Here is an 18,452-nt window from a genome sequence, read left to right on the forward strand (position 1 = left end):
TATCTGGTATAACAAGTACACTGTAAACTATATTTACCGTATATTAATAATAGCCCCTTCTTTATTTCATTTCTTAGTAAATGAATAATATTGAAATTATTTCAAAACAAAGTTTTTAGCTTATTGGTTCTCACTTCAAAATGTCAGAACATAAAAATATAGTAAATATTGTCTAAGACTTTGAATAAAATTACCATAAGTTTGACAAATGGGACAAAATTTTTCGTAAATCTTAGTAACAAAGTTAATTCTTGTTGGATTCATAGGTAAGCGAGATTTTAATACTTTTAAATATTTCTAACTTATATACAAAGAGCTTCATTTTGTAAAATAAATTTAAAAACTAAGTCATCAATGTAGTCCGATGCTCAGGTTCGTATAATTGTCAACTGAAGTAATTGAAAATGCTCACAAAAATATCTCTAAATCCACACAGTATTTCTTTAAATTACAGTTAATCATATTATAATTCTGTGGTTTAATAAAATGAAAATTAATAAATCTCCAATATATATTAGGAACAATCCAAAAGAAACACCAAGTATGCATTTTCTGATCAAAAATTGACCAAGAATTGTATTTTAGTCTTAAAAACTATAGGTATCCACACATCCATCGAGATTATCATGATTTTAATACTTATTCGGTATTTTATGTCATATTTTCTTCAATTATTATATACATGTAATATATAGTGTAAAAAAGCTTTTGCTATCATTGTATAACATATAACTTTTAAATTATATTATGCTTATGTTTATCAATTACTAATCTCGTTTTAAAAAATGTTCATACGTAGAGCATGCTCTTGCGTATCGAATCAACCGAGAAATACCGGTATAAACCCCGTATGAAGGTGCTGAAGGTTCATTGCTGTCTAAGTAAGGGAAGTTTACAGTTGAAAGTTAAGATTATTTCATTTGCCTGAATGCTTGGTTGTTAGATTATCCATTTAAGCCTTTTCAATTAAAATATCCAAATATGAAACAGATGTGTCAGACTCTGTGGTATACATAGATAAAAGAGTATAATAACTCATCACTGATAAAATATATCTGTATGTTGTTTGAGTTATAAACATAATTCCTAATCTTCACAACGTTTTAAACAATAGTCCCCCTCTTATCCCCATGTTCGTTACTTTTTCACCCAATATTCACAACAACCTGCAAATCTTGAATTAAAAAGAAATTTTATTTTGTAATATTAACAATCCAAAGAAAACGTAATTACATTATGTAATTGTTACAAACTTTGTCAGCTGAATTTATTAAACCTTCAACAGTTTAAGACAGAAAATTTAATTGGGGACAAAAATAGTCTGATGCTATTAAATGATTCAGCAGGAATTAAAATTTAATCTTATACAAAAAACATGAACATGTTAAACGCAAAGAAACGCAGGTTTTCGTTGACGTGCAACATATAGACTGAGAAGGCGAGGATTTCTTCACTGGTACTGTGACTACCTGGTATAACACGATCCATTTTGCGAGCTTTTTCTAAATTGTTTTTGATGACGTCTTTTTGTTTCTGCAGGATTATAAAATCTTCTTTCTTTCTCTCCCTTAACCTTTCCAGATAACTATCTTTGGCTTTCCTTACAGCTTCTTCAAGCCTTTTCCCATGCTGTATAATGTATACGATCTTTCTCAATTATCTCTTTCTTTGATTTCCAGACATCTTCCAGGTCTTCCATGAAATGCTTGTTGTGGGAATTAATAAGACATTTACCACAAATCACAGCTCTACATTGCCTGCACAAGAATTCACAAGTATGATTTGGATGGTCCTTACATTTTGGAAGTGTAAAATCCATTATAAGAATATAATGTCTAAGTTATCTTGCACACAATATATATACCTTCAACACTATCAAATATTATAGATTATTTTGAGAGAAAAAATTCCACACAAGTTTTCACAAATATGTTCTCGAGTTGGAGTAGATACAATTAAGGATTCTTGTCCTGTTTGTTTAACTGCAGTACAGAGAAGCAGAGAATAGATTTAAAATCCACTATTCAAATACTGCAATGTGCAATGCAGAATCATTATAAAGAAAAAAAATCTATAGATGAAACATGATAATGTTAAAATTTGATGTCGATGTACTCATATCTGTAAATCGAATTCCCTGTAATCCATTTTTATAGTATTATATGAATGACTTTCACTTTATTTCACTTTTTAGCATTTGAATAATATTGAAAACACTTAAACATTTTTTAGCTCTTTGGTTTCCACTTCAAAATGTGAAAACATACCAGTAAAGCTATATAGTTAATGTATAAGATTTTGGATAAATTTACCATAAAATTATTTTAAAGGGCAGAATTTTGAATATATTTTGTGATAACAAAGTTCAAACTTTTCTGTTTGGACACAATACCAAAATTTCAACATTGAAAAAAAAATCTTCTTTACTGAAAAAGAGCTACTCTTTGTAAAATAACATTAGAAAACAAACTTCTGTCTTTATTAAGTCAAAACAGTGTCGGTAGCTCAATCGGTAAAGCGCTCACACCGTGATCAAAAGGTCATGGGTTTAGAATCCTGCCGAGACTGTCCGTAGTTATTACGAATATTGATGCATAAGTAGGGGGAGTTGACGATTAAAAAGTTAAAGTCATCAGGAACTTTAGGACAATTTGAAATGACAAGATTTCACCAAAATCAACAGCTTAAAAACTTACGACTTTTCAACTATATACACAACCATTCCCCACGATAAGTCAAGCAGGCATGTTTACGAACATTTCCTAAGATTTCATAAGAAATTTCCTAAGACATATCTTGAGGAAATTTTAAGATCATCGTAAGATTATTGTATCATTATGACATAGAAATACGCAAAGTTTAAAACCATTGTCAGGAATTAGAAAGTTGTCATTTTTGCTATATAATGCTACACGTTATGTCATCGTAATGAAAATATTAAAAGACTGAAAAAAAAAATTGATTTTTAAAAAAAAATCTATGAAAAATCTATGAATATGAATATATATATATATTTAAAATAATCATCTAATTTCGACTATATACTGAAATATAAAATTCAAATATTATGCAATTTGATCATTCAGAATTCTTGAAGATGAAAAGCGCGCCAATTTAATCCGTGGAACCCTTATACAATTAACAATTTCTGTTTCGACAAGAAAACACCCAGCAGATAAGTCGATTGATTGATTGATTGTATATTGTTTAACGTCCCTCTCGAGAATTTTTCACTCATATGGAGACGTCACCGTATGCCGGTGAAGGGCTTCAAATTTTGACCTTTACTCAGCACTCAGGGCCATTGAGCAGTGAGGGATCTTTATCGTGCCACCGCCTGCCGCTGACACGGGGGAGATGAGTCGAAAGAGAAGTCTTAAATTTTCTCAAAATACTGCTTGATGTGGTGGTTAACACAATGCCATATTATTTTTAAAATTTTTCAATGTTTTACAAATTCTTCAAAGAAAAAAAGCATTGTAGGCAATATTTGAGAAAATTAACAAATTACAGGAAGAACTAAAAAGTGAAGAAAAAAAGGTCCTGTTATATGAGTGAAACAAAATAGAAGACAGTGCAAAATCGGCGGGAAGCATGCACAAGTATGTCAGAGCCACAGGTGCTTGAGGACAGGACCCCCCCCCTAGTATAGAACCCCGGGCCTGTTTTTTCACATAAATTATATATGGATGACACAATGACATTTTTGTGATATAATCTATCCTATCAATTCAGAAAATTTGCTTAAACTAACATAAATATAAAAAAAATTTCTACCCCACTCTCTATATATTTTCATATATAGAATGGAGGGTAGATTTTATAGAACGTTTGTTTTAGCAGGGGCGTAGCAACCGGGAGGCCAGGGGGGGGAGGGCTGCCCCCCCCACACTTTTTTTCCCTACCTTACCTATACTATAGGAAATGTTAATTGAAAGCCTGGTTGGCCCCCCCACTTTTAGCGATGTACCTAAAATGTAGTATGAGAATTGGTACTAAAAGTAGTTGATACTGAGAAAAAGTTTACCTACACCCCCCCCCCCGAAAAAGCCCCCGAAGGGGGGATGTTCCTGTCCTCAAGAACCTGTGGTCAGAGCTAGGTCACCGAAAAAAAACATTATAAATGTTATAGTAACATGTAAACTCTCTCTCTCGCTCTCTCAGGTTAAGTGAGATTCAATTGTTTTATTCTGTTACTGTAACCTAACAGAAGAACCTGTTGTGCATCTGCATGAGGAACTAGGTCATTCTAACCATGGGTAAAAAAAAAAACATTATACATGTTATAGTAACATGAAATACACATGATTTTGCATGCTCTCTCTCGTTTGAGTTCATTTTGAAATTGCTCTCTCAGGTTAAGTGAAAAACATACATTTTTTTATTATAGATCAATTGTTTTATTCTGTTACTGTAACATGTAACAGATTACATCTTTAACAAATTCATTTTGTATGTGTTGTGCATCTGCATGAGGAACTGATCATAATTAAGTGTCAATCCGGCCAAGAAGTTACTTCAAAGCAATTAACACCTTTCGAGGGGAATGTCATAATCTGTGTTTACAAAGTATATGCATGCAGACTTGAAAATTATATTATATGATTAAATTATAATTTCAAAAAATTAACTCCTTTTACCACATTATAAAATAAACACAAAAATATATGTAATTTAACATCAGGAAGGGCATTTCAAAATGGCGTATATGAGGAAGAGTAATTTTTTACACATGAAATACACATGATTTTGCATGCTTTCTGAGGACTTCCTAATAGAAGGACGTTTGAGTTCATTTTGAAATTGTTCAAATAAATCATGGATTAAGGATCTTGAAAAACATACATTTTTTATTATAGCTTCATCATCAAGTTAGTCAAAAGGGTTATCAATATCTCTAAATACTCTGTCACGTCTGATACGACGATTTCGTCGAGCAAGCAACAACCATAGGCACTTAGTTTCAGAATAGTGTCTTCGAATTATTATTTGTTTTTCTAGTTGTGCTTAATACTCACGTTAAAATAAAAAATCGCTAAAATTAGCACGTTTTAAAAGTGTTGTATGACTGTAATGCAACCATTTTTGCTTAAGATAGACTTAAGATATGTCAAAAGCTGTCTTAACTTTAAGATCATTCTTAAGAACTTTCTTAAGTTACGATACTGTCCTCTACAAAAATCTGAATTTTTCAATTAAAATACACTTTGACTTTCATCGACGATTTAAAAAAATAAACTTCAGTTATTAAAAATACCCGGTATATTATTTCTTTATTCTTTGGATTTTTACAGCCATCGTAGAGGGCAGTCCAAATCAGGAAATTATCCCACGTGTAGAGCAATCCAGATAGAGAATAAAGTTAATCATTACCCCGAGCGAGTATTCCCCTACAATCAAATAAGTTCACGTACATCCCAAAAAAGTAACGTGACAATACTTTCGAAAACCCCACAAGAAATGTCGTAAGTATGTCTTAAGACGTTTCTTTTTCATAAGATAGCTTCGTAAACATGCCTGCAGGTCTGCCAACAATCTGTTGGAATTTCCACAGGTACCATTGCACCCCGTTATTAGCAGACCAATTTTGTATTCATACGAAGCAGAATTTGTGCAAAATTCTTATGCGTGAAAAGAAGAAAACACTTGCTGTGGCCTTCAACTCAACATTTAGATATATCGACGACGTATTGTCAATTAGCATGGGTAATTTCCATTCTTATGTCGATAAGATATATCCTGGTGAGCTTGAGATAAAAGATGCCACCAAGTCTGACACCTCTGTTTTATATTTGGATTCCGATATTTTACTTGAAATGGACGTAAATGGTAATCTAACAACCAAACTCTATGATAAGCGTGATGTCAACTTCCCTTACTTATGCAGCAATATACCTTCATCACCTGTAAACGGAGTTTATATATCTCAGTTGATTCGGTGTGCAAGAGCATGCTCTACGTATGAACAATGTCTAAAAAGAGGTAAATTGACAATCAAGTTGATGAAACAAGAATTTCAGCAGTCTCGTTTAAAGTCATCATTTCGTAAGTTTTATGATCGATAGAGTAGGGGATGTTCACGCCTCCACGGCACCTGATCCCACCTCTGATGTTTGAGAGGTCCGTGTTTGCTCTGCTCCTATTTTGTTTTATGGACTTTTGAACTTGAATACATTTTGTTATATCCATATGTTTTATCTTGAATACCGAATCAATTACAAGATATAAGCAATTACACATGTAATATTTTTTTAAACTTAAAAATGTTTTTCATAAGTAAATTTATTAACTTCTTTAGCTGAGATGTATAATTATGGCTTGTATATACGTACTTTTACTGACAACATTTAGTTGTTCCTTTCTTTTCCTTCTCATAAAAAAACCAGTTAAAGATACATTCAGGATATATGTCACATTTCTCGTAGCCAAGCTTCTTGTGCAATAAAATAGACTCTGTGTTTTCTGTCTCAATAGCTGCATAAACAAAGTCATGTTTCCTTAAAATTTTCTCCGACAGAATTGAAACTACGGCACTTCCAAGTTTCTTCCTCCGATACTCCTTTAAAACGTAAATCATCCCAATCGCTCCGTAATGTTGTTCAAAGCCCCAGGCCACTGGTTCTCCTGATTCGTTGAGGATGCACACGGATTCCAAAGAGGTGGCTGTATGTGTGAAGAATTCCTTTGCATCACTGAAAATTTTTGATTGCGGCCATTTACTTAGGATTAAATCCATGTGTTCTTTCTTAATTGTTGTAACAGAAAAATGTACAGGGACTTCACTAAACAAAAACAAAAGAAAAAAAGAGGTAAGATTTATAAAACAAATGGTTTTCAGATATAAATTGTTAGATAAATGTAAAGGGGGGAAAATAATCTACCTTTTCTTTAAGGTATCTTTGGATACTCTGTAGGCATTGTGAATTAGCAAATCTGTGGGCACAGTTCCCCGAACACTCTTGGATCCACCTATGTTTTGTTTAAACAAATGAAATCAGAACATTAATATTAATATTCACTTACAGTTCCTTTAATGATAAATGTATTCTTCAATGTTGATTAACTGATTTAACTAACTGATCAAATACATGCATTTTGAACTAACTTTCAATTGCGTGCAACAATTTTAGTGGTATTTGGAAATCGCAAAAAGAAAGTAATTGTTAATAATAAATCGGCATAAAGACTTGCGAAGTCTGAAAATCGCGAGGGAAAGTCCTCATATACGTGCGTTCAAATACGTTCATATACTAGGAATATTCTCAACCCAAATCTTTTCAGACCGCAGAGCTTCCTTAAGCCCTATGGCGAGATATTGATGCAGATGGCTTTGTGGGAAGCATTGAGGACCGAAAAGCCATGGATTGCAAAAGAGACAAAAACATCCGTACATATTACAGTATTATCGAAAGAACACATCCTGGAAAAAGCGTCATTCACAAAGTGAAGTGATTAAATGAAAACTTTACAATTATTAGACTTGAATAACAAAATCATGGAAATGCTTACAGCACCCTGAAGCCGATATCCTAGAGCTGTTTGAATCGTTTGACTTAGAAATTATCTCCTTCATCCTTCTTGGTCCACCTGGTTTCAGAATAGAACAAAGGGCAATCCTCGTACATGAAAGAACAGAGTCGTCTTTGTATTTAAAACACATTCGTATTTCGAAAAACCATAACCATTTTGAGTAGTTTACAATGAATGATGTTACCGTAAATGAGAATATCCGATGGTGTTTTCTGAAGGAGCTGACAGATCATGCTATATAGGTTAACACTACATTCCTCCCTCCTACAGTAGGCATTCACTCTGTGTGGGGACACGTCATCAGCCTGAAAATTCACGACTATATTAGATTTTTACCTCAATATTTTATCTATTTGAAGTAAACGTTTTACTCTGCATAACAAAATAGGAAGATCAGACGGTATCGTTTTTGTCAATCTAGAAATATTACTGGGTTGTCCAAAAAACAACCAAGTTTAAAAAATAGATTTGATGCAAGGCACATTCCCTGCTGTCTCCAAAGTAGATGACCTATCCAAAGTTGATGACCTATACAACATACCAGGTTTTCCACTTCTAAGACACAAGTAAACTCCGGCCATTTGTCAACACAGATTGTTTTAAACTTTGGAAGAAGATTTTCTTGGGATAACATCAGTGGATAGTACACCTATATAGAAATAAAGTAAATGAAAGTACACATTTTTTCGATCTAGTTGTACTAAGTAAACATTCTTCCTCCAACTCTTGTGAAATACTTAAATACTAGTAATTAAATACTTAAATTCTAAAACGTGATAGTTACATTATGTTCACCATCTGACGTTTATTATTAACTCGTACTAGTATTTTGAATTATGATTTTCTGAATAGACTATTCTGTATTGTGAGAAAAGTCTATATTTTCATATGTGTCATAGAAAAAATGTGAACTTAGTCTACTTATTTGAGCATAGTATTTCTTTTAACAGTACGCTTTTCATTCAACGTCCATTATATCTTCTCCATAATAATGTTTTATTTCACCTCCTAGGAAAGTTTTTTTTATTCTCAAATAGTGAATTTTGCTTGATTGTTTTTAGAATAACAAATGAGATAATGAAATAGTCATTCTCACAGTAAAAGCACAGAAGTAAGGTAAAATACTCTTTGAAGCACGCTATAATTTTTATACCCCCCCCACCCCGGTTGAAAAGCGGGAGGGTATATAGAAATCGGTATGTCCGTCCGTCTGTCTGTTACGCTTTGGGGTAGCCATCTCTTATCCGCAACTCCTCTCATACCACTGAATGAAATTTGAAGAAACTTTCACAGAATCTTTATGACATATTGCCATTGTGCACCCTCCTTTTTTGCTTTTTGATCTGACACATATTTTGGGTTTCCCACAGCAAAACATGGACTCTCCCATTATATTCATATGGGACGCGGGGGTATCATTTAGTGAGCTCATTGCTTACAGTACATCTAGTTTAAATTACAATTCGTTTTGTAAGCAATGAAATAGATGAAGAAAACGAACATTTATATATCTCAGAAATGACATTCAATGTAGAAGAATATAGTTTTAATTATGCTAACCATTAGTGATGCTGGTAATTGCTTTTTTAGTTCCTCTAGAAGAGTGGGATACTCCTCCTCTCGCAGAACAACGTAAGCCTCCATCTGAACTTTACTAGTACACTATCAATAAAAACATTAATGTATCTGAAATTTAAATCAATTTTTTTACAATTAATATATGATATAATGAAGACAAGAAAACGATGTGAAAATAGAAATTGTTGATACAGGTAATTTAAAAAAAAAGAGCAAAACATTTTCTTTGAAAAACACTTGGTGCGATGGTTAGGAAATCGTGAAGGAGAAAAAAATTACCCGTGAAAAAGATATTTAAAAAGGCATATAGGTATAAAAGTTTAGTTGGATTGCACCAGAATTATGGGAAACTGATTTGAGATAAAGGGTGCCGTTGATCTGAAAATTAAAACGGTAAACCCAGTTGTTATCATTCATCTCTTTCCAGCTTCCGTTAACTGGTTATAATTAAATAAGATATTATTATAATTGTATTACTTGTAGAAAAAAAATAATGCCATCATTGTTAACTCGGATAGAGTGAGATAAAATGCATCTCAAGAGAATCAAATAATATATTTCTTAACCAATGAAAACCATTTACCCAAAGTTCAATCTATTTCTAAAATACCATATACACGTTGGTATATTGAAAAACACAAAGTATATTCGAATAAGATAATGAAAATATCCGCAAATATTTCATTGGTTAAGAAATAAATGTCATCTAAGTCTTGGATTAAGAAATAGCAGAATTTCTATTGATTTTTTTCACGTTTACTCGATCATGACGAGGAGCACACCACAGGTGTGATGAGTCAAAGGCAGATGTTTACTCTTCCATGACACCTGATCCCACCTCTGATGTTTTAGAGAATTGCGGGTGTGTTCCCTGAACGTCTACTGAACAAAACAAACGTATAATTATCACCCTCGATTATCGGGCCCTCTAAGGGGTACAATTAGTATTTACATTAAAGTTTATTAATTAACTATGCCTGTATTTATATATTGAAGGAGGAATTCTACAACATTTTATTATCATATTTTGAGGATATTATCCATTAGTTTCTATTTTTCATAAATGATTTTTTTTTCACAAAAATTAAAAGCTTATCTGATTTTTTTTAAACTTGTTTTATTAGATGTTTATTTATTTATTTATTTATTTATTTATTGTGCATTTATTAACTATAAACTTTTAAACTCCAAAGGATTTTTTTTTTTTTTTTTTTTTTTTTTTGTTTTGTTTTGTTTTTGTTTTTTTTTTGTATTTGGCCACTGTAAAATGATCCTTTATTTTTTGGTGCAGTTGACCATTAGTATATTTGTTTGTAATCTTTGCCTATATATTTCCTGTGCAGCGGATTACTAAACTCAAGCTCCTATATTTTTCTGAGCAGCTGGCCACTATGTGTACATCTGCATGTTTTACAGAAACTACTTTCCATAAGAATCAATGCAAAGCAAGAATGATGAAGAATATATCAGCACATGAAGAATCACTTACACAAACATGTACACGTATAAAGCAAAACCACCTGCCAACATTTTATACATGAAACATTAACTGATAAGTTCACCATACCTTAAAAATGGGTCACTTGGTTATATAAACATATATATTAGGCCTAAACTTCTTGAATTATTCTATGAAAGTTTGTCTCAGTCTCATGTACCTCACCTAAATATAGAGAAAAATGGTTTTGTTATCATGGAATGTCTCTTTTTTTTTTTAGATAAATGATATCAAACATCTACTTACACTTTTTGTGATGTTTTTATTCAGCACGACATGTACCAGAGCACATTCATGTCATAGGGGAATATCTGAGGGAAAACTTGAAATCTATAGTTTTATTAAAATAACCAAGTAATATCGTAGTTGTTTCATATGGTTATGGAAAATATTTGTTATTGTAATGGTTTGGGCCGTGGATATCGGCCTGGATAGCTCAGTTGGTAGAGTACCTGACCGGAGTTTCAGGGGGCCCGGGTTCGAATCCCGGTCTGGTCTGCTGCATTTTCTCCTCTCCCGTTACATTTGGTGCCGTGCCATGCCCTGGAATTGACAGGTGAAAGACCTGCCAGGGATGAGCCTGGGTTGGGGTCTTTGGAGGGCCAAAGACCTTTATAGCCGGGTTCGATCGCCGGTGGCCAGATAGCTCAGTTGGTAGAGTACCTGACCGGAGTTTCAGGGGGCCCGGGTTCGAATCCCGGTCTGGTCTGCTGCATTTTCTCCTCTCCCGTTAGATTTGGTGCCGTTGACCACCCCTGGAATTGCAGGTGAAAGTCCTGCCAGGGGCAAAAAAGAACTTGGGTTGTGTCTTCGAGGGCGAAGACAATTTAACGAGGGAGGAATGTAATGGTTTGGGCCGTGGATATCGGCCTGAATAGCTCAGTTGGTAGAGCACCTGACTAGAGATACAGGGGTCCCGGGTTCGATTCCCGGTCCAGCCATGCATTTTCTCCTTTCCTGTTACATTATATAAATGTATATTTTAGATAGATGCTTCTAAACGTGTGAAAATATCAGTTAGACTATGATGTATCTTTATGTAAAAAAAAAATCACCTTTGATATTTCTCACCCCTACTAATGTGTTCGGAACCTTTTATTTTTCGGTGTTCTGCAAATTATAAAACCCGATGAGTTCAGAGTGGCTCTGGCAGTGGTTCTGGCGAGAGTTAGCGAGACTTCAGCGAGATAGGGTAAATTATTCACGGAAATGTGGTTAGGAAATGACTATCACGTTGAGGCATGGTAAACAGAAAAGTTATGTTGCGTTTCAGTTTTCACCACCCTAGAATCAGCTGATAATATACTAGTATGTAGAAATGTACTTCATTCATCCAAACTTACATAAGTATTCTCTATAATACAATTTTCTGCAGTCATGAATTAAAATTTCGTTTTGGACAAATATTTTTTGCACGGGAACCGGGACTACATTTTTTGGCGTCAATTTAGCAAATGAGGCACCAGCATGATTTTAACTGACCAATCAGCTGAATGAGTATTGCATTAAGGGTTACTATGAATACTACAGGAATTTTACGCTTGAAATAACAGGAAAAATCTTATGGTAAATGAAAATCATTTTAAAAAATATTATTTTCATGCTTATAATGACAAACAATTCATTTGTTAAATAAACCGCGGAAGTCTAGGTTTCTGAAAGTCATACTGCAAAAGCGATTTGCGTCTGTATTAATTCCTTTGTTGTACTATCGGTGAATACAATTGCCAGGTGAATTCCCTGGCTGAACACGTGATCACGAACGTAAACAAAGTTGTGTCCATTTAAAATGCATAAGAGATGCTGCTCGTTTTCCTTACCCTTGAAGCGCTGGTGTTCTAAACTAGACACAAACTACATTTTATTAAACATTTTTTCTATTTAAAAACAAATTAAAAACGCCCGTAACATCTTTCCTAGTTTCTTGTTTTTTATTTTGCAGTCCATAAACATGATCGTAGATTGACCTGCACTACGTGTTCGAAGTGAAATGTGTGTACATGTATTTGGCGTAAACGTTGCTATTCATTCAACGATTGGTCAGTTGCTCGTGGTAAGATCCTCAATATATATTATATAAACAGATGACTTTTCAATCCACAACTTATGCAGCGATATACCCTTATTACCTGCATATGGTGTGTACGTCTCTCAGTTGATTCAATAAACAAATTCATGCTATACAATTACGAGCAAACTTTAAAACGATCGTTTTAAAGTTTGCTCGTAATCGAGATAAGTTATTGACAAAACAGGTTGATGGGACAAAGGTATCAACAATATCGTTTGAAGTCATCATTTCGCATGTTTTATGGTCAATGCAATGACCGATAATTGAATCAAATGCCGACTGATTTTTAAATACAAATTTTAGCCCATCATTTATACACTGATCGAATTGTCCACTAACTTTTCCCATTTTTTTTTTACGATCATGCCAAGGACAACACGACGAGAGTGATTGATTGAATAGAAATGCTCTCTCACCTATGGCACCTGATTCCCCTCTGATGTTTTTTGGAGGCTTGTGTTTGTTCTGCTCCTATCTGTATTACTAAACTGGACAACAAGCTGAAATACTGTTCGTTATCTCCATATTTATCACTAGACTAAACAGGAGGATTCATTTATTTATTATCCTGATCAATTACTTCACCTTTAAGGTAGGACTAATGCTTAAGTACATATACACTACTTCCATGAGAAAATTAAGAAAAAAGGAATAAAAATCTCTTTAACAGCTAGTGGAAGAAATCGTGATACAATTTTTTTTCCATAATGGAATAGTTCCTGAGGTTTCTGCTTGACGGAAAATTACCTACCTGAAAACCTTCAGATCTCAAGGAAAAAAACATGAACAAAACATCATCAAATTCACATGAACCATCCCTGTATAAAACTCAATTTTAAATAATGTATATTTCAAATATATATTTTTTAAATTCCCCCCTAAAATATTCCATATGAGTTGATGAATTAAAAATTGATTGAATTAGACATATGTAAGAGTCTTTTTACTGAACAGATTCGTCCACTCTTTTCTTTTCATTCTCGTAATAGAACCAGGTAAAAATACATTCGGGATAAACTTCAACTTCTTCATACCCAAGTTGTTTATGCAATATAATTGTAAACAAAGTCATGTTTCCTCAGAATTTTCTTCGACAGAGGGGAAACAACAGCACTTCCAAGTTTCTTCCTCCGATATTGATAATCCCGATAGCTCCGTAATGTTATTCAAAGCCCCAGGCCACAGGGTCTCCTGATTCATTGAGGATGCACACGGATTCTAAAGAGGTGGCTGTATGTGTGAAGAATTCTCTTGCGTCAATATAACTACCTGTGTACTGCCATCGGCTTAGAATCAAGTCCATGTATTCTCTCTTGATGGTTGTGGCGGTAAAAGGTGAGGGAACTTCACTATCAATAATGCCAGAATAGAAAAAAAGGAATGAATATAAGAAGACTGAAAAGAAAATTTATTACTTTACTCGGTCAAGATTTCAAATGGAACCCAAACGAATCCTTTCTTTTTGCTTACATTTTCTTGAAGGTGTGTTTGGAAACTCTAAATGCATCAAAACCTCCAGCCCACGACGGTTGGTATCTTGTATTTTGTTAGGTCCGCCTCTTTATTATTATATTCAAATATGTACAGTTAAATTGCATGTGGCAAAAAATTTTTACTACTAAATTATCTTAAAAACAATTATAATTCATCATTGATTTATCAAAATAATCATTTCTGTGTAATACATAATAAGAATGTCTTTATATTCATTCAGATTTGCTTTTTTCCAGAAAAAATTCTATTTTAATGTTTTAACCCAACTTACAACACTGTAAGTCTATTTTAATGTTTTAACCCAACTTACAACACTGTAAGGTAGAAATTGCGGCGTTGTGAATATCTTCATCTCTGACATATATATATATATGGATAATATCTCCTTCATCCGCTTTGGCATTATTACATTTATGATCAATCATAGCTTTTCTGTTTTTGAGAAGATTTTAAAAGTTTTTTCCTGTATATTCCTATCTAAAACTTTGATCGTCCATTGTGGCCCCACCCTACTTCCGGGGGTCATGATTTGAACAAACTTAAACATACACCACCTGGGGATGTTTCCATATAAATATGACCAATCATAGCTTTGCTATTCATGAGAAAAAGATATTTGAGGATTTTTCCTATATACTTCTTGTAAGCTTTAATCGTGTTTTAATTTAATTAATAAGCTTGAATTGTGGCTCCACCCGACCGCTGGTGTAACGTTTATACTCAGTATTTGACCCGGGCTGAAAATTGACATGGGGGACATTTTTCAACGTTGAATACTGAGACCAAAGGTGTTGAATTAAGACCCTAGTCCCTTGAAAACTGAGCCGGGTCGTGGAATTTTGATCACGAAACTTGTTCTAAATTCAACAGCATAAAACACATATTTATGACTTGGTTTTCACAACTGTGATTTAATCCATAGGCGTCGGGAAAAAGGGGGTGGGGGGGCTAGGGATGCTTAGTCCCCTCCCTCATTTTAGAAAATTTGAAATCTCCATTTTTTTCAAAAGTCAGTAACATCAAAACGTACAGCTTTTGTACACTCTAAACAAGCATTCCTCACTACAAATTCTAAACTATACATTTTTACATCATGAACAACTTCTTTCTCAATAAGAATGGTACTCAGAAATTTTCGTATCTCGTGATAGGTCATCAACGAAAATCAATTTGTTAAAAATCACCCTGTTTCTACCTAAAAGTATCCTGAAGTTGATATTAAAAGGAAGCTGGAGTTCCTTATCTCTATCCGTTTAATGCAGTCTTCGGAAAACAAATCTTCCTTCAAAACTTGGAATTTCGATGGGCACTAATTGTGCTCCTTTATTGGCAGACCTGTTTTAATATTTCAATGAAGCAGAATTAGAATTTTTTTAAAAATACTTTACATGACAAGAAGGAAACACTTGCTGTGGGGTTCAACTCAACATTTATTAGATACACCGATGACGTATGATCAAGTAACAAATTGTTACTTTTAGTTCATATGTCGACTCGATGTATCCCAGTGAACTCTGAATTAAAGTCACCACTTAATGTGCCACAGCTGTTTCATGTTTGGAAGTTTTACTGACTATAGAAGATGAGGACCAACTGAAACTACACTGCACAAGAAAAGAAGTGATTTCTTCTTCATATTTTCCAAAGTGAACTTTCCGTATTTGTAAAGTAATATTCACCTGTTTATGGTATGGCGGGTAAAACGTTGCATAATTATACTTTTTTGTTATTCTTATTCAAAAATTTTGTTTTTCTTTTTCTAAATCATGTCATTCCTGTTCGATAAAATGTGATTCCTATTCGATTGGTTGTTATTCTTGTGCGAAAAAAATGTTACCTCTGTTCGAGAATTCATCACCTTTAAGAAGTTATTCGATTCGAAAATATGTGATTCCTATTCGATGATTTTGTCATTTCTATTCGAAAATAAAATAATTATATTCGATAATCATGTTAAACATGCCATTCCTATTTAATTGAGTTTACAACCAGTTCTAGGTTTGTCATATTTCCCAGAATACAATTATTGAAAAAGAATAACAAAAACAACGCATGGTAGAAATAAAATTATGCAATAAGATAAGAAGTTTATCGAATAGGAATCACATTTTTTTTCAAATAGAAATGGTATTGCATATAAACCAAATAACTATCGAATATAAGAAGGATAAAATTATCGTATAGGAATTACAAAATTAGCGAATAGAAATCTCATGTTTTCAAATATGAATGAATGATATCGAATAAGAAACGCGTGTTTTCGAAAAGAATTCTGATATAGGAATCACATTCTCATATTTTCTCCAATGGGAATAGCAATTTATCGAATACAAATTACAAATTATATCGAATAGGAATAAAAACTAATCGAATAGGAATCACATTGTATCGAATAAGAATGATATGTTTTAGAATAAAAATAATCTCATTCTCAAGTTTATGCTCCGAAAACGATCAATTTTTAAGCCGAGGCAGGCTACTGACAGATAAGTTTGTTACAAGGATTTCACCAACATGCTATGGTTGCTATTTTGATCTTTTTCACAAATATAACTTATCATTGAATTCATTTTGGCCGATGTATTTCATTCTAATTTTTAGGCTTTTACTTTTGTTAATTTTTATACTGAATATGACTAAATGATATGTTCTGCCCACCTGATCAATATATATAAGGCTCCCTTTCTAGAAACCAGACTTCCAGGATTTTGTTTTGCGCCCTATTCATAGTTTTGTAGTAATGTATGGATGCTATGGATTTTAAAAGTATTGTCGAAAAATAAAGTTATCATGCTTGAAGATAGCTGAAATCGTGTACTGATCAAAATGTACATATATATTCACGGGATGATAGGTTTATTTCTATTATTCTTGAAAAGGGAAAAAATGAAACCGAAATATAAATATAGAGATACTGATAAATCCGTAAAACGACTTCCCAGTTCAAAAAATGTTCAAACTCTGAGGTGGGGTCAATATTCAACAGGGTCAATTTTTAACTTGTGAGTGTAAAGACGAATAATGACCTCCATAGAATAATGACCGGGGGTCATTTTTCGATGGCGAAAAATGACTCCCGGTCATAATTCTACGGTGAATAATGACCCTTTTGCCCGTAGAAAAAGTGTCATCACCCTAAAAATTTGGATACCCCATGTGAAGAAAAATGACCTCCGTAGATTAATGACCCCCTTGTTGATTTAAGTCAAAATTTTTAGGGGGCAAAAAATAGAGACCTATTGGCCAAAATGTTCAACTGAGCTAAATTGTGAATAATTTGATGATATGTTGATCTCATTAAATTATACAATTATTGCTATGATCTGTCGCTCATTTTGTGTTTGCCAGAGCAAAGCATGGACTTTGCTCATATAATCATATGGGAGGCAAGGGGTATCACTTACTGAACTCAGTGCTCACAGTACCTCTAGTTTTAATCTTGTTTTATTCCACCCTTTCACTCTGTTCTGTGTATATTTTTAGAGCATTTTTAATATGAAAATCAGAACATTTAATTTCATTTTTGTAACGTTTTCTTCATACTGTGTCAAATATGAAAAATTAATTGAAGACCATTCTTTTTATTATATATGTATATACTTCGCACATATACCCGTAGAGTATCTAAACAACCCATAGATTTTCAAAACTAGAGGTACTGTGAGCCATGAGCTTACTAGATGATCCTAAAATAACTAATAACTTGTACAAGTTTTTATAAGAAAAATAGCTTTAGTAAATATTGTTTTGAAATCGCTAATTATTACACTTGCAAATGACAATGATTTTTTAAAACTTCTATTTTGATAGAACATCATCATTATCACATAACATGACAAAAATCCATAACAAAGATCCATGATATCAGCACATTGAACGTCCTTTTTTGTGAGCATTCAGACATTCTAAATTAGTCATTTTTGATACAAGTTTGTGGCACTTGTATTTGATTCAATAATTCTGTGATGATACTTAACTCTATTTTCATTTGATCAGACTGAAAATTATATAAAGATATGTACCATGCATAGTACATGCACATGTATTTTTTTTTATTGTTCCTATGATTTCGTTATGAAATTTTTTCAAAATGATAGAATGAAATTTTTTTGGCGATTGGATGCTTAGTATCGATTTAAACTTTTGAATTTTGGATCACTCTGAAAGGGCTCATTTTTCAACGGGGGTCATTTTTTTTATAGGACTCACATATAAAATAATGACCCCTGGGGCTCTTTTTCTACGAATTTTTTTTAACGGGTGGGGGGTCATTTTCTGTCA

The 18,452-nt window shown here is 33.2% G+C and overlaps 1 protein-coding gene across 1 annotated transcript; it reads right to left on the reverse strand.

Annotated features, from left to right (window-relative positions):
• Positions 1-6,244: 6,244 nt before the first annotated feature.
• LOC134258746 (putative glycine N-acyltransferase-like protein 1B) lies at positions 6,245-10,970 on the reverse strand. The gene is made up of 7 exons (XM_062741324.1): positions 10,853-10,970; positions 9,091-9,192; positions 8,072-8,179; positions 7,715-7,835; positions 7,510-7,587; positions 6,882-6,969; positions 6,245-6,782 (listed from the first exon to the last, which is right to left on the reverse strand). Exons 2-7 carry the CDS (start codon positions 9,172-9,174, stop codon positions 6,335-6,337), a joined length of 927 nt encoding a protein of 308 aa, XP_062597308.1. The 5' UTR covers positions 9,175-9,192; positions 10,853-10,970; the 3' UTR covers positions 6,245-6,334.
• Between the last annotated feature and the right edge of the window lie 7,482 nt (positions 10,971-18,452).

Source organism: Saccostrea cucullata, unplaced genomic scaffold (genome assembly GCF_032062105.1).
Source record: "Saccostrea cucullata isolate Sc308-1 unplaced genomic scaffold, CSIRO_AGI_Scuc_v1 ctg27, whole genome shotgun sequence".
Taxonomy (NCBI): Eukaryota; Metazoa; Mollusca; class Bivalvia; order Ostreida; family Ostreidae; genus Saccostrea; species Saccostrea cuccullata.

Excerpts from the sequence above, each read along its gene's own strand:
- LOC134258746 (XM_062741324.1), bottom strand. The coding sequence starts at position 9,174 with ATGGAGGCTTACGTTGTTCTGCGAGAGGAGGAGTATCCCACTCTTCTA. Across the intron at positions 7,588-7,714 it reads ATCGGATATTCTCATTTACG|GTGGACCAAGAAGGATGAAG; the intron begins GTAACATCATTC and ends TTCTGAAACCAG. Across the intron at positions 6,783-6,881 it reads AAAGATACCTTAAAGAAAAG|TGAAGTCCCTGTACATTTTT; the intron begins GTAGATTATTTT and ends GTTTTTGTTTAG.